We start from the raw sequence: 14203 nt of genomic DNA, 5'->3' as shown, positions 1-14203 counted from the left end.
AAGTGCAAGAAGGGAAGAGTGGCGTTCGGGAGAAATTTATTGAGAACCTGGTACCCCCTTCAATCGATATTGGAGCAGAAACAAACCTCATAAGCAAGTGTAAGAGACCATTTTAAGATATATCTGAATAAGGAAGTTCAGTTATAACAGTATAGCATCATTTGAGTATGGGATTGGTCTTGTAGTTAACCATTATTGACTGATGTGGGCTGCTCAATGTATGGAAGGAATTTTTTTGTATTTGTTGAAATTCTTGATTATTGCAATATCTCTCTCTTTTTCAATAAAAAATTACATCCATCTCTTGCACAGAGGTTTTGGTATTGCGACTAGCAGAATGTGCTTGCTGCTTGATCCTAAGATATGCTTGAACGGCCCTTAGTTGTGTATTGTGAGGCAGCTGCACACTGCTCCATCAGTGACCAGCTGTTCAGCCACTTCTTGGAATGAGGGGGGAGCATGAGACCCTTTCCGTTAGTCAACCTGACCCAAATGCTCCCCCTGTCCTTTATCAGTAGACCAGCCATTCCACAGGAAGGGTAGAGAGCAGGGCCCCTTCCACTGGTCTGCTTTGACCCATTTCTATTTCTTGGGTTTAACCACCTTGAGATACTTTTGCTCAGTCCTCAAGTTGGAAGTTTTGTGTGCGTGCACACGCATGCAACCTTTACCTCTTTGCAAATTTACACAGTCATATTTCTCATCTGCTTTCAACATTCCATACCTCCTGGAGCATACTCTGTCCTCATCAAGCCATTAAAAAAATTATCTTCTGGTTAGTCAAAGTTGTGTTCTGCTCACCTGGGAAGATTTCCACCCCTCCCCGAAGAATGTAGGGACCCTACATAATCTGTGGGTGGCCTGCTTTTGTGATTGCCATGGGGCCCAGTTACCTTGCTATTAGATGCTGGGATACCATGGTGCTCGTTCATGATTCTAGAGTGCAAAGCGCACTGCAGTCTTTGGACAGACATGATGTAAAGATAATTGCTCCTGATCACACTGGTAGGGAGCTGGTGCTGAGTTTGTGCCTGTTTGCTTAATCCCTTGTTCTTTGGTTGAGTAGGATTTGGATGAGGGTCACCCATGCTGAGTTGCCTGTTCCCTACAGGCCAGATTTATTGGAAACTTTCCCTTAATAAACAGTGCCGGTATTATGGAGCGTATTAATTCACTGTAACGTATGGTTCCAGCCGCAGTGGGACTGCAAACAAAATAGTGAATGCGTGAAAGGTATGCATTTTTGTCTTAGGATTCCTGTGCCTAAGGATTTGGGCTGTGTTTTGGCTTCTTCTGTTCAGGTGTCCCATAAATGGATTTTTGGCTGCCATGAAATTCTGTGACCTCATGAGCCTGTATCGGTAGACGATTTCCAGGTTAATAATCAGGGGGAATACAGGTAGAAGAATGAAAATATATATATATATATATATATACACATATATATTCTCTTCTATTTCACCTTAACAGATTTCTGAAGGCGGTTGCCGGCCAGCTTTGCTGTACTTTGAGCATTGAAAGAGCTGACGAATGTAATCTGAGATGATGTTTCCTGGGCTAGCAACGCTGAATATACCACAGCAGAGCTAAACTTATAAAACATGTATAACCCATTTCTGTTCCGTGCTCTTTGCCAAGCTTAATGAGAATTGCCCTCACCTCAAATCCCTCTTTCCGTTCAATAGCGCTCTTTGTTTTGATTGAATAATGTTCCTAGCCGGGAGTTCAATGCAAACTCTCAAGTGCTGCCTGCTTTCTAGAGAGAGGTTTTTCAGCACATTCATAGCTTGTCTTCAACTCTCTTTGTTTCCACAGGCTCTGATTGGCAGCTTGGAAGGGTCTGGTGATATCGTGTCTGTGTCCTGTACCGAAAACGAGATTTTTCTTTTAAAAGGAGACAGAGACATCATAAGGCTCTCAAGCAGACCTGAAGGATTGGCGTCAATAGGTTTGCACAAATTAACATATGACATTTATAGCATATTAAAATGACTGATGCGTGGCGAGCATTCTCCATATCCAGAGGTTGCAAACATCTGAATTCCAGTGATGGGGGGAGGCGGCGGCTGCAGCAGCAGGAAAGAACCTTGCAGTGCAATCCTAAGGAAAGTTACTCCAGTCTAAGCCCATTCATTTCAATCGACTTAGACTGGAGTAACTCTGCATAGGATTGCATGGTTGGGTCTTTTATGCATGGCTGTTTCACTCGCCATCACCCCTCCAACGACTTCTGGTCTTTGTGTTAATCGTGCATGCCATTTCCAACCGTCAGAGGTCGCCTTGCTCTCCCCCTGCCTTTCCTCACATTTTCAAATTCGAGATAAAACAGGTCCCTGAAAACTCGGGGGGTAACGCAGGGGGAGAGCGAGGCGACCTCTGGCGGTCGGAAATGGCATGTATAATTAACACAAAGACCCGAAGTCATCAGAGGGGTGTCTGTGAGGGAAACAGCCAAGCATAAAACACCTTGGTCTCTATGTCCGGTTTGATTGCCCCTACAGGGCAAGTGGTCAGCTGCCGAGTGAAACAGTATGCTGGGCTAGATGGACCACTGGTTCAGGTCAGCAGGCTCTTCTCATGTCCTTATTCTTTGAACAGATTCAGGTGACCAGTTGACTTCTTTATTGATACAATTGACCACTGTTTTCTGCTCTCTGATTATGTGGAGTTGAATCAAATTTTAAAAGGGAGAAGGGGATGATCGATCTCAAACTGTTCTCTGTCAGCTTTATAATTCTTGCAGTGGGTGCACTGGATCAAAAAAAAATATTCATGAAGTTCTGTCTGCGCATGGGGTTTATCCCACCCCTGCCCCTTCATCGTCAATCCTTTGTGTTCCCCATGTTGATGTTGAACCCTCACGAGCTAAGCAGTGAAACTGCTGAGAGCAGACTTAAAAAGTTTATAAGACATGACCTGGCTTAAAGGATCAATTTCTACGTATTGTGGTGGTCACATGAACACATGAAGCTGCCTTATACTAAATCAGACCCTTGGTCCATCAGAGTCAGTATTGTCTACTCAGACCGGCAGCAACTCTCCAGGGTCTCAGGCAGAGGTCTTTCACATCACCTACTTGTCTAGTCCCTTTAACTGGAGATGCCGGGGATTGAACCTGGGACCTTCTGCATGCCAAGTGGAGGCTCTACCACTGAGCCACGGCCCCTCCCCTGGTTGTAGGCTGTATTCATTCTTGAAAAATAGGTTCATTGGTTGTTTTTCATGCCACGTCTCCAGTAGCAGACTGACTGTTCAGAAGTCATCTATCTCTTCCATTTCTGGCTATCTTATAAGGATCACACATGCCTTGTTGCTAAAATTTCATGGGGCATTTGCTTGGTCACTGATACACAGGATTCTCATTCAGTAATCCAACGTAGCTCGTGAGGATATGTTTGGAACTGAGAACAGAGGCAGCCCGTAACTTACGGTCCTTAATGCTTCAGTTTTGAAGAGCTAGATGTGTCTCAACGTGGACCCGTCCCACTAAAACTGAGTCACAGAACAAGTCTTGCATAGCGTGGATGTGGCTTTGTCCATTTACTTAATCATAACGCACGATTACACCCAGTTGTCAGTATAAATTAATCTAGGCTTACTTTTCAGGGATTAAAGGTGGCACTTTTTAAAAGTGAAACTTAAAATTCAGTGTTCAGCACAACCTGACTTCTTTACCACATTCTGTAGAACTTGAAAGAATCTGATTGCTTTTAACACAAGGTGTTAGTTCTTTGGTGCTATTCCCTTTACCTGATTTTTCTCGTTACGGTCAGAGTGATCTCAAGAGAACACACACATTGAAGTGCCTTTTCTTTGTTGGCGTGTCCTACAAAAATCCCCAATGAAAAGATCCATTTAGCCAGGCATTCTGCAAGCCGGATGCTTCTATGAAACATAAAATGCTTATGTCAACAGCCCTCAGCCAGGGGTGTGTGTGTGTGTGTGTGTGTGTTCCCAGCACCTGGTATTCTGGGGATACAGCATGAGGTTCTGTTTCACTGTCATGGCATTGTTAGACACAACCCCTAATCCTTAAAAAAAAAAAAAAACTTGTTCAGCTAGGGGTCCCTGCCATATCATGTGGAGGCAGTTGCTAGGCTGCGTATTTTTTTCCCTATCTGCCATGAATATCCAGCCCATAATTTTCATAGAATAATCCTGAATTCTAGTATTATGAAAAGGAAGACAATTTGTAGCCTATCCATTTTGGGTACCCATTTTATTGACCTCTCTTGCGTTTTTAACGCCATCTTTCCTCCAAGGTGTTCGGGGTAGCATGTGTCTAGACATTAGGAAGAAATTTCTAACTGTTAGAGCGGTTCCTCAGTGGAACAGGCTTCCTTGGGAAGTGGTAAGCTCTCCTTCTCTGGAGGTTTTTAAGCAGAGGCTAGACGGCCATCTGTCAGCAATGCTGACTCTATGGCATTAGGCAGACGATGAGAGGGAGGGCATCTTGGGCATCTTCTGGGCATGGAGTAGGGGTCACTGGGGGTGGGGGGGAGGTAGTTGTGAATTTCCTGCATTGTGCAGGGGGTTGGACTAGATGACCCTGGTGGTCCCTTCCAACTCTATGATTTGATGATTCTGTGTTCGCCATCTCCTTTTTTATCTTGCCAGCAACCCTGTGAGGGAGGTTTTGTTGTGAGAAAAAGAGACAGAGTTTAAAGGTCGCCCTGCATGAGCTTCTGTGGATCCCAGCCCCCTTCTTAGTTTCTTGTTTATAAATTTTTGAAAGTACGGTGTGTCATCTAACATTCTCATTTTGTGTGTGTTCAGTTTCAGATGTAAATTCGAAGGTGGCGTGTCCGTTGTCTGACTTGAGCCCAAAACTACAGAGCCCACTCTCGGTAGTTGCATCTGTATCGCTCGACCCGTTTGCACAAGCAAACCAGAAACCGAGTAGCTTCCCTTCACCCCAGACTCCTGGTGATAAAAATGGTTCTCTGACAAGAGCTGATCTGGAAGCTGCGCTGTTAACGGAGAAAATTTGCTCGCAGAGCTTTGATGGACTCGGGGACTTGACTGACGACCCAAGGAGAAGAGGCTACTCAGCAGCCAGCGAGTCGAGAAGCAGGAGCAGCTCGATGAATTCTGTGGACAGTGGCTCCAGTTTCATGACCAGTGGAGACCAAATCTTCCTGGAAGGTCAAAGAGAAGGTCCCCTTTCTTCTCAGAGATTCAGCGTGATTAGCTCTGAAGACTTCAACCAGGAGCTCATTGTCAAACCAATCAAAGTGAAAAGGAAGAAAAAGAAAAGACCTGGTAAATAACCAGTTAAGGAAAGACTTTTCTAATGTTTTCCGTTCCAGTGCCATCTTTTGGTATGGAACGTGCCCCCACCATACAGTTCCTCCACGTGCAATATTTTATAGGGATGTCACTGAAGTTTGTTAATCAGAGGCCCAGAATGCAAACAACACTTACCTTCAGTGTAGTGGTTACAAAACGTCTCCTACTTGGAGTGCATGTCCAAACTAGAGAAGAACTCCTCCTAACTCCCCAACAAGGAGAGAAAAGGCTCTCACTTTGCCTTCTTTCCTATCCGCCTTTCTTCAGTGTGTTGGGCCTGTTTTGGAAGCATCTGAAGTGACAGACCACCTGATGCTAATTCAAGCATCCTGGGGACCATGTTTCCCAGGGCACACTACACACTTCAGGTGCTGCCACAGTAGTATCCAAGGTACTATAGATGGAGAGAGAGGAGAACAGAAAGGGTGGGGTTGGGAGAAGGGGAACTTCATTTGCCCAGCTTCCACTGCTTGCCCAACCACAGCAACAGTGGGAGCCAGCGTGATGTGATGTGGTTAAGAGCGGTGGTTTGGAGTGGTGGTTTGGACTCTAATCTGGAGAACTGGGTTTGATTCCCCACTCCTCCACATGAGTGGCAGAGGCTAATCTGGTGAACCAAGTTGGTTTCCCCACTCCTACATATGAAGCCTGCTGGGTGACCTAGGGCTAGTCACAGCTCTCTTAGAGCTCTCTCAGCCCTACTTACCTCACAAGGGGTGTCTGTTGTGGGGAGGGGAAGAGAAGGTGATTGTAAGCCAGTTTGATTCTTCCTTAAGTGTTAGAGAAAGCTGGCATATAAAAACCAACTCTTCTTCTTCTGTTCAAAAGGGGAATTGGAGACAGTTGAGGGGACTTGAAAAAAGTCCATGTTAATTCCCAGCTATTGTCTTTCAAAGTCATTCTGAAATGGATCTTAAAAAACAAAACTCCTTGCTCATTTTACGTATTTATTTTTGCAGTATGGCCCAGTTTACCAAGTCCAAACTGAGTCTGTTTGTGGTGGGGTGTCCCTTCTCTAATATTTATTGATAGAGGGTTTTGTCTTCGACAGACATTTGCTTTTCAGAATGCATTACTATGTATCTTTACAAATAAGAGAGTCCTCCCCCCCCCCCGTGACTGCTCCACACTAAGTGTAATCAATTCCTTAGGTGCTGGTATGTGTAGGTAGGACTTCTTGAATTCAAGTTGTAAGTCTCTATTTACACCAAAATCCAAAATATCTAGTTTAATAGTGAAAAATTTAGCCCATAATAGTGGTGGGGGGGGGGGGCGGAATATTGCATAAAGCCAGCGTGGTGTAGTGGTTAAGAGCGGTGGTTTGGAGCGGTGGAGTCTCATCTGGAGAACCGGGTTTGATTCCCCATTCCTCCACATGAGCGGTGGAGGCTAATCTGGTGAACTGGATTTGTTTCCTCACTCCTACACACGAAGCCAGCTGGGTGACCTTGGGCTAGTTACAGATCTCTCAGCCCCACCCACCTCACAGGGCATCTGTTGTGGGGAAGGGAAGGTGATTGTAAGCTGGTCTGAGTCTTCCTTAAGTGGCGGAGAAAGTCGACATATAAAAACCAACTTTCTTCTTCCAAAGGTAAAGGTGTGTAAGCATCAGGTCATTACTGACCCATGGGGTGATGTGAAATCACGACGTTTACTAGGCAGACTATGTTTATCACTTTTCTGTGCCTTTTGACACATGGGGTCAGCACCCCATCAGTGGCTTATCCATTAAATCTGATGCCCATTTGCACCTTTTGCTTTGGAGATACCCATCTAGTGTAAGATTCAGACTCTGAGAAGATGGACATCGTACTTCATTGCAGTGATGCTCGAGTTGGGAGGAGTGATCACTGTGTATGTAGAAGGTTCCAGATTTGATCCCTGGCGTATCCAGTTTAAAAAATGTAACAAACGAAAAACACTCCTAAATCTTAAGGAGCAGGGATGGGAAAGACCTCTGTCTTGGACAGTGGAAAGGAACTCCGGTTGAAATGTATCGCCAGTACAAGAAGACTAGAATATAATGCTTTTTGTAGCTGCTGCTTAAATAATGGAGATACATTATAACATGGCTTTTCAACAAGGGGGTTTAGGGTTCCGGTGGGGGAATTGAGACCACTATTCAGCAAAGTGTGATGTCCTATAGATTATGTACAATCTGTAAATTGTAGTTTGTTTTTAATTTAATCTGCAACTATCTTGGGAAGGGGGAATTATATTCTGAACAATGGTGAAAGGGGGGAACGGAGCAAAAAGTTGAAAACCACTGCATTATAGCTTACCAATATAGGTAAAACTGAGGGTTATCCAAAGCTTTACAAATGTAATTGTTGCTTACATTTTGTTTTCAGTTCACCCTTAAATGGCATTTCCTCAATCGATTGACGGTGTTCTTTTCACTTTCTCCCTTTCCTCATCCCCCCCCCCTTAATCTCCCAACTATATGTGAGCTTAGAAAATGGAACCAGGGGAAATCCGAGCTCTCTTGAGAGCACGCCGTGCTCGGAATATCAGGGTTCTACTGACAGTCCCCAGTCGATAAACGCAGACTCCCTCTCCATTACTTCGAGCCTGATGAGCGGCGTTGTAGACCGCTTAAGTATAGATTCTCCAGACCAGGAAAGTCTGGAATCGCAGTGTGTGTTGCGGGAGGAAAATGGCTCTGAATTGTTCAGCGTGCTTCAGTCTCCAGAGTCAGCAGCTGCTCTGACCCCAGAGGAGAATGGCGAAGCTCCGGAGCTGCTGAAACTTTCTAATGGGGAGAACGAAGTGGGTGCGTTGCCTTCCGCGGACTCCTCCGCTTCTGGCTCCCCCTTGCTGCTTGCTGGTGAGCAAGTGGGTAGCGCTGAGGCTGAACGTGACGGGAACCTTCTGCCCAAATTTGCCGAAACCACCTCGAATCAGCCGTCCCAAGACGAAGAGTTGGTGGTTTCTTCCTTATGCGAAACAGAGCAGATAGTAGATCAGCCAGGCCAGCAAAGTACTTTAAGTTCTGTAAAAGACACAGAGCCTATGAATGGCGTTCTGGCTAATGTGAAAATGGCCTCTGACATCGAGGAATCTTTTGGCAGGGAAATAGATGCTGAACCCCTCCCAGAACAGGAATCTCAGCAACCTCTGATGGACGGAACCCCCCCAAACCATCTTTGTCACCCCCTTGCCATTTCTAAGGACGAGCCATTTCACCAAGAGAAGGCCTTATCTGGGCAGGACTTCCGGGAGGCATTCAGCCCTAAATGCAACGCCACCGCTGCCAACAAATGGACAAGCAACGAAGCTGGAGCTGAGAAATCCGCCTCGAGTGACGAAGAGGATATCTATGGACACGGCCTGCCTTGTTCATCTTCAGAGACTAGTGTGGCAGACGTTGGGGGCTGCCTCGCTCCTCCGGAGAAAGCCCAAGCGAGCGTAGAGGAAGGGATGCTTTTAAAATCCGATCAGGTAAGTCCTGGAACATGTCGCTGCAGCACAACATACAGAAGGTATGCTTTATTATACTATTTAAACGAAGCCCTTTGTGTTGAGCCAGTCTCCCTCCAAGCTGAGAAATAGGAGGTTCCCGAGCATCCCAGCTGAATGTTGACTCACCAGGCTCGGCGTTACGAATGTTCCCACCACCAGACAGCCCAAATCCAGCTGCTGAAATAAAAAAATACGGAATGGTATCATGGGGGATTAAGAGGGCCTGAGATATTGGAGCTTGTGGTTCTGAAGGAGAGGGCGGTTGGACACGCCATAGTGTGATTTTCTATTAATTTCTGTTTAATTCATTTTCTGTTTCTATTAATTTCTGTTTAATTCATTTTGGAGGACTTTCATTCATAGGGTCGCCATGAGTCGGAAGCGACTTGACGGCACTTAACACACACACAATTCATTTTCTAATAAATTGGCAGTGGAGGATTTGAGAATTCTGATGGAACTATTGAACTGCATACTAGAAGGCATAATTCCATAATTTAGTGGGTGTTCTGTTGGTGGTGGAAAGTGCCATCAAGTCACAGTCAACTTACTGTGACCCTGTAGAGTTTTCAAGGCAAGAGGTGTTTAGAGGCAATTTGCCATTGCCTGCCTCTTCATTTGACCCTGGACTTCCTTGGTGGCCTCCCATAACCAGGGCTGACCCTTCTTACCTTCCAAGAACTGATGAGATCGGGCTAGCCTGGGCCATCCATGTCAGAGGTGGGTGTTCTAACCCACAATTTCTCTACAAATCCTGCTCATGGATATGAAAGCAAGTGCTGGCAGTCAGTGGTGGTAAAGGCAGAAGAATTCATATCGGAAATAAATGCACTTTCCCCCCACATTGTTGTATTAACAGATGGATGAAGTTCTCCTCTGTCAGTCATCGAACAGGCATCAATGTAAAAGAAAAGGTTTAGACCAAGGGTGCACAGTGAATGATCTGTTGGGTTGCCTGAGACCCCCCACAACACATGTGGTTTGGTGTCTTATCAGGCATTGCTGGAGTCCTTGCTCAGTGGTGTTGGGCCAGCTGGGTGCCAATGAAACTGTGCCACAGGAGATTGGTGGCAGATCTTAGGCAAGCTGCTGAGAGGTGCCAGTGCCTGAGATCCTTTTTTTCCTTTAAAGCACAGCAAAGCAGGGAATCAAGTTTCAGAGGGTGAAACCAAGTGGAGGTTGAAGGGTTAAACCTTTCCCTGCACAACCCTGAGGCAAATCGAGGCTGGACGTACCTGCAGGTTGCTCTACAGAAGGAGATGGTGATATTCATTTTGTCAGTTTGAGCTGTATGTGCTGCCCCAGCATCCCAAAACACTGGAATTCACAGGGGAGTGCCTTAAGACAGTTATAAGGGGGGGGGGAGTATCTGTTAACGTCCCCATGTTCCTATCAAAGTTGATTCTGGCCAATGCAATTGTTCCGAGTTGAACGCTTTGCTTTTAGATCGCTGCGGTGTCAGGGTATACTGTTAGCTTTCTTATACCAATAAAGACACCTCTCTACCATCTAACTCTCCAGTCTTTAGTTTGCAGAAAGCTGGATGGGCTATGCAGGCCCTGGCTATGGAATACTGAGCCTGGTTGTCTCCGACAAATACATTTGGTGCCTGGATTACAAAGGTGGCCTGTACTGTAGTGCTTTACCGAGCGCCGGTCTGCGCTGGCAGAAGTTTGAGGAAAACGTCCAGCAGGTGGCAGTCTCCCCTTCAGGTTGGTCGGCTTTGTGGGTTCTGCTTTCTGTACCTGGTTGGAAGATCAAAATTTGCATGGAAGCGTCAATATTGCCGCCTCTTGGCTCTAATCTCCCTTTTATCGTCTCGAAGCACCTGAGCGTTGACCCGAGGGTGAGCCATTTGCAAAACCTGATAGCGAAACAAATGCTACCTGGACCGATTTTGTTAGGGTTTCCTATGTGAAAAGTTAAATTATTTTGAGCTGGGTGTATGGGCTGCCGGAACCATAAAAAAAATAACAATACACTGGAGGCAGTGTGGCTGCTTCTTAAAGGAAAAGTGCTGTAATGAGTATGGAGGGTCACGCTGTGTGTTGCTTTTTTGGGAGCCAGAAAAAAGCCACAAAGCTTTTTTGGGCTGCACCAGGCTGCAGATGGGGTGGGGTTGGTTGAATGTTTCAGAGCTCCCCTAGAACAGAGAAAGACAAGAGACCCTTTTTTCTGCAGCACACGCAGACTTAACAGAGCCAGTGTGGTGTAGCAGTTAAGAGTGTCAGACTAGGATCTGGGAGACCCAGGTTCCAATCCCTATTCGTGCCGTGGAAGCTTGCGGGCTGACCTTGGGCCAGTCACAGTCTTTCAGCCTAACCTACCTGATTGGGTTGTTGTGAGGATGAAATGGAGGAGAGGAGAACCGATGGAAGGTGCTTTGGGTCCCTGCTGGGGAGAAAGACGGGGTATAAATTAATTAATTAAATAAATCAGTCAGAGGAAGATGTTCCTTTTGCTTGCCTACTTGTGTTTATGTAGAGTGGGCTTTTCTGTGGCAAAGTGTTCAGTCCCACAGTCATCTCTTTCACATGCATCAACCAAGCATAGTTAAATTGTGGAACTCCCTGCCCCAGGATGTGGTGATGGCTACCAGCTTGGAAGACTTTAAGAGGGATGTGGACATATTCACGGAGGAGAGGGCTATCCATGGCTGTTAGTCAAAATGGATGCTAGTCATGATGCAGATCTATTCTCTCCAGTACCAGAGGAGCATGCCTATTATATTAGGTGCTGTGGAACACAGGCAGGACAATGCTTCTGCAGTCGTCTTGTTTGTGGGCTTCCTGAAGGCACCTGTTTGGCCACTGTGTGGACAGTGATGGGCCTTGGTCTGGACTTGATGGGCCTTGGTCTGATCCAGCATGGTCTTTCTTATGTTCTTATGTAATCTGAAGGTGGTAAAGTTCAGGAAATGTTTTACCACTTGATTTTGCTGGTTGTATAAACCCTCACTCAGAGTTACTGTTGAGTTATGCCTAACATTCTGTGAAAATGCCATTTAAAAAAAGCTAGCATTTCTTTGCTCTGACCTTTAGTACTATGCAGGATATAGTGCTGTGGGTAGCTGTGCAGGCTTTGTTTCTTTTCTTTTTTAAACTTATTTTACTTTTGGCATTTGTGTTGCCGTTTAACAGTAGGATTTAAGGATGCTCAAACTTCTGCTAAGTGGGAGTTGTGCTTGCTTTGCATTGAGTTGGATTGGGCATACAATGCTGCCTGAATTGGGCCGTTGGTCCTTCTAGCCCAATTATCGTCTGCTCTGATTGGCACCAGGTCTCAGGCAGAGGTTGCTTTTTGATGTTCTCTTATTACCGGCTCCTGCATCTGGTTGGTTAACGTTCTTTCGAGCAGCATGAGTATGTGAGCATCCTTTCCTCCATAAAAACAGCTTTCCTAGAGGGCCTTTTAAAGTGTAAAATAACTGCAACTAATCAGCTAAGCTAGAGCACGCAAAGAGAGGGTGGGCAGGGCCACTAAATGTGATTTGTCTTGTTTATATGTCCGTGTTCTTCCTCAGGGACTCTTCTTTGGAAAGTTGAACAAAAAACCAATAAAGCCTTTGCCTGTGGGAAAGTCACCATAAAAGGGAAACGGCACTGGTACGAGGCTTTACCCCAAGCAGCGTTTGTGTCTTTGAGTGACGACACGGCCTGGATTATCAGAACAAATGGTGACTTGTATTTGCAGACAGGTACCCAACTGAGCAGTGATTCTTTTCCTACAGCAGTGTGTGTGTGTGTGTTTGTTTTCCCTGAACTGCTTTTCAAGCAATGCTGAGATTCCTCAGAAAAGTGTAATGGGGCTTCTTCAGAAGAAGAGTTGGTTTTTATATGCCAATTTTCTCTACCACTTAAGGCATAATCAAACCAGCTTACAATCACCTTCCCTTCCCCTCCCCACAACAGACACCCTGTGAGGTGGTAGGGCTGAGAGAGCTGTGACTAGCCCAAGGTCACCCAGCTGTCTTCATGTGTAGGCGTGGGGAAGACAACCCTGTTCTCCAGATTAGCCTCCGCCACTCTTGTGGAGGAGGGGGAAATCAGACCCGGTTCTCCAGATCAGAGTCCATCGCTCCAAACCACTGCTCTTAACCACTACACCACGCTGGCTCTCATGTAGTGGTTAAGAGCTAAGGCTGGGGATGAAAAGCACTGTCAAGTCGCAGCCAGTTTATGACACCCCCATAGGGTTTTGAAGGCAAGGGATGAACAGAGGTGGCTTGCTATGGCCTACCTTTGCGTAGCAGCCCGGGACCCACTTGGTGGTCTCCCATCCAAGTACTAACCGGAACTGATCCTGCTTAGCTTTTGAGATCAATCTAGCTACAGCCATCCAGATTAGGGCAAAACGAGATTAGTTTCTTGAAAGGCAACCTTTCCACTCGTTCCAGTCTTCTCCTTCTTGGGTTATCCTGAAGTGTATTCACAGTCCATGCAGACAGATGGTGAGGCCCAGGACTCCTGGCCAGTCCACATGAGGTATACACATGACCTGGAACACTCCAAAGAATCTCCCCCCCCCCACTCCAAATCTTTTTAAAAAGTTTTTTGTTTTCCAAACAGATATTACAAAATATACAAACATATAAACATGGAAATCAAATTCTTACATTATAATAGAATATATTCTATAATTTCTATTCTATTATGCCTTTGGATATTATAATTGCATATTCGATGGCATATTTCTTAAATTTTAACACCCTATTATTTTTATTAGTTAACAACTAGGTACTCAAGAAATACTTTCCACTTTTCATAAAAAATCAGAGGTTGATCTGTTGTTAACTAAGGACCTTAACTTAGCCATAGTTACATATTCTGCAGCTTTGTTTGTCCATTCAATTACATCTGGGTAGTCTTCTACTTTTCGCTTTCTTGCATACTACACTCTTGCTGCTGTCACCATAAAGGTAAAGGTCGTTCCCTGTGCAAGCACCTGGTCATTACTGACCCATGGGGTGACGCCACATCCTGACTTTTACTAGGCAGACTGTATTTACGGGGTGGTTTGCCATTGCCTTCCCCAGTCGTCTACACTTTACCCCCAACAAGCAGGGTACTCATTTTACCGACCTCAGAAGGATGGAAGGCTGAGTCAACCTTGAGACGGCTGCCTGAAACCGACTTCCATCGGGATCAAACTCAGGTCATGAGCAGAGCTTTTGACTGCAGTACTGCAGTTTACCACTCTGCGCCATGGGGCTCCTTCCCACTGTCACCATATGCTTAAATAATTCATTATATTTTTTTGGCATATTGTCTGGCGCTCCAAAGACTCTTTCATGATGAGTTCAAGTGGCATTTTGATGAATTAATGGTCAAGAGGATTTTGTGTGTGGGACAGGAAAAAGGAAACAAGCACTTGTAAAAACAGGATTGTTGAGATTTGCATCGAATCCAGCGTTATTTTAAGACTCCAAGATAATGCATATAAGAGAGCAATG

General features: G+C 45.5%; 1 protein-coding gene across 1 annotated transcript in view; it reads left to right on the top strand.

Annotated features, from left to right (window-relative positions):
- TECPR2 (tectonin beta-propeller repeat containing 2) overlaps positions 1-14203 on the top strand; it is a 69462-nt gene that overhangs the window by 15113 nt on the left and 40146 nt on the right. Inside the window, exons 7-11 of the mRNA XM_056851766.1 lie at positions 1816-1948; positions 4783-5262; positions 7745-8730; positions 10280-10463; positions 12275-12448. Of these exons, the coding sequence (XP_056707744.1) occupies positions 1816-1948; positions 4783-5262; positions 7745-8730; positions 10280-10463; positions 12275-12448 (1957 nt within the window). The remainder of the gene's footprint in view (positions 1-1815; positions 1949-4782; positions 5263-7744; positions 8731-10279; positions 10464-12274; positions 12449-14203) is intronic.

This window comes from Euleptes europaea, chromosome 6 (genome assembly GCF_029931775.1).
Source record: "Euleptes europaea isolate rEulEur1 chromosome 6, rEulEur1.hap1, whole genome shotgun sequence".
Taxonomy (NCBI): domain Eukaryota; kingdom Metazoa; phylum Chordata; class Lepidosauria; order Squamata; family Sphaerodactylidae; genus Euleptes; species Euleptes europaea.
This window is presented reverse-complemented; position numbering and strand designations above follow the sequence as displayed.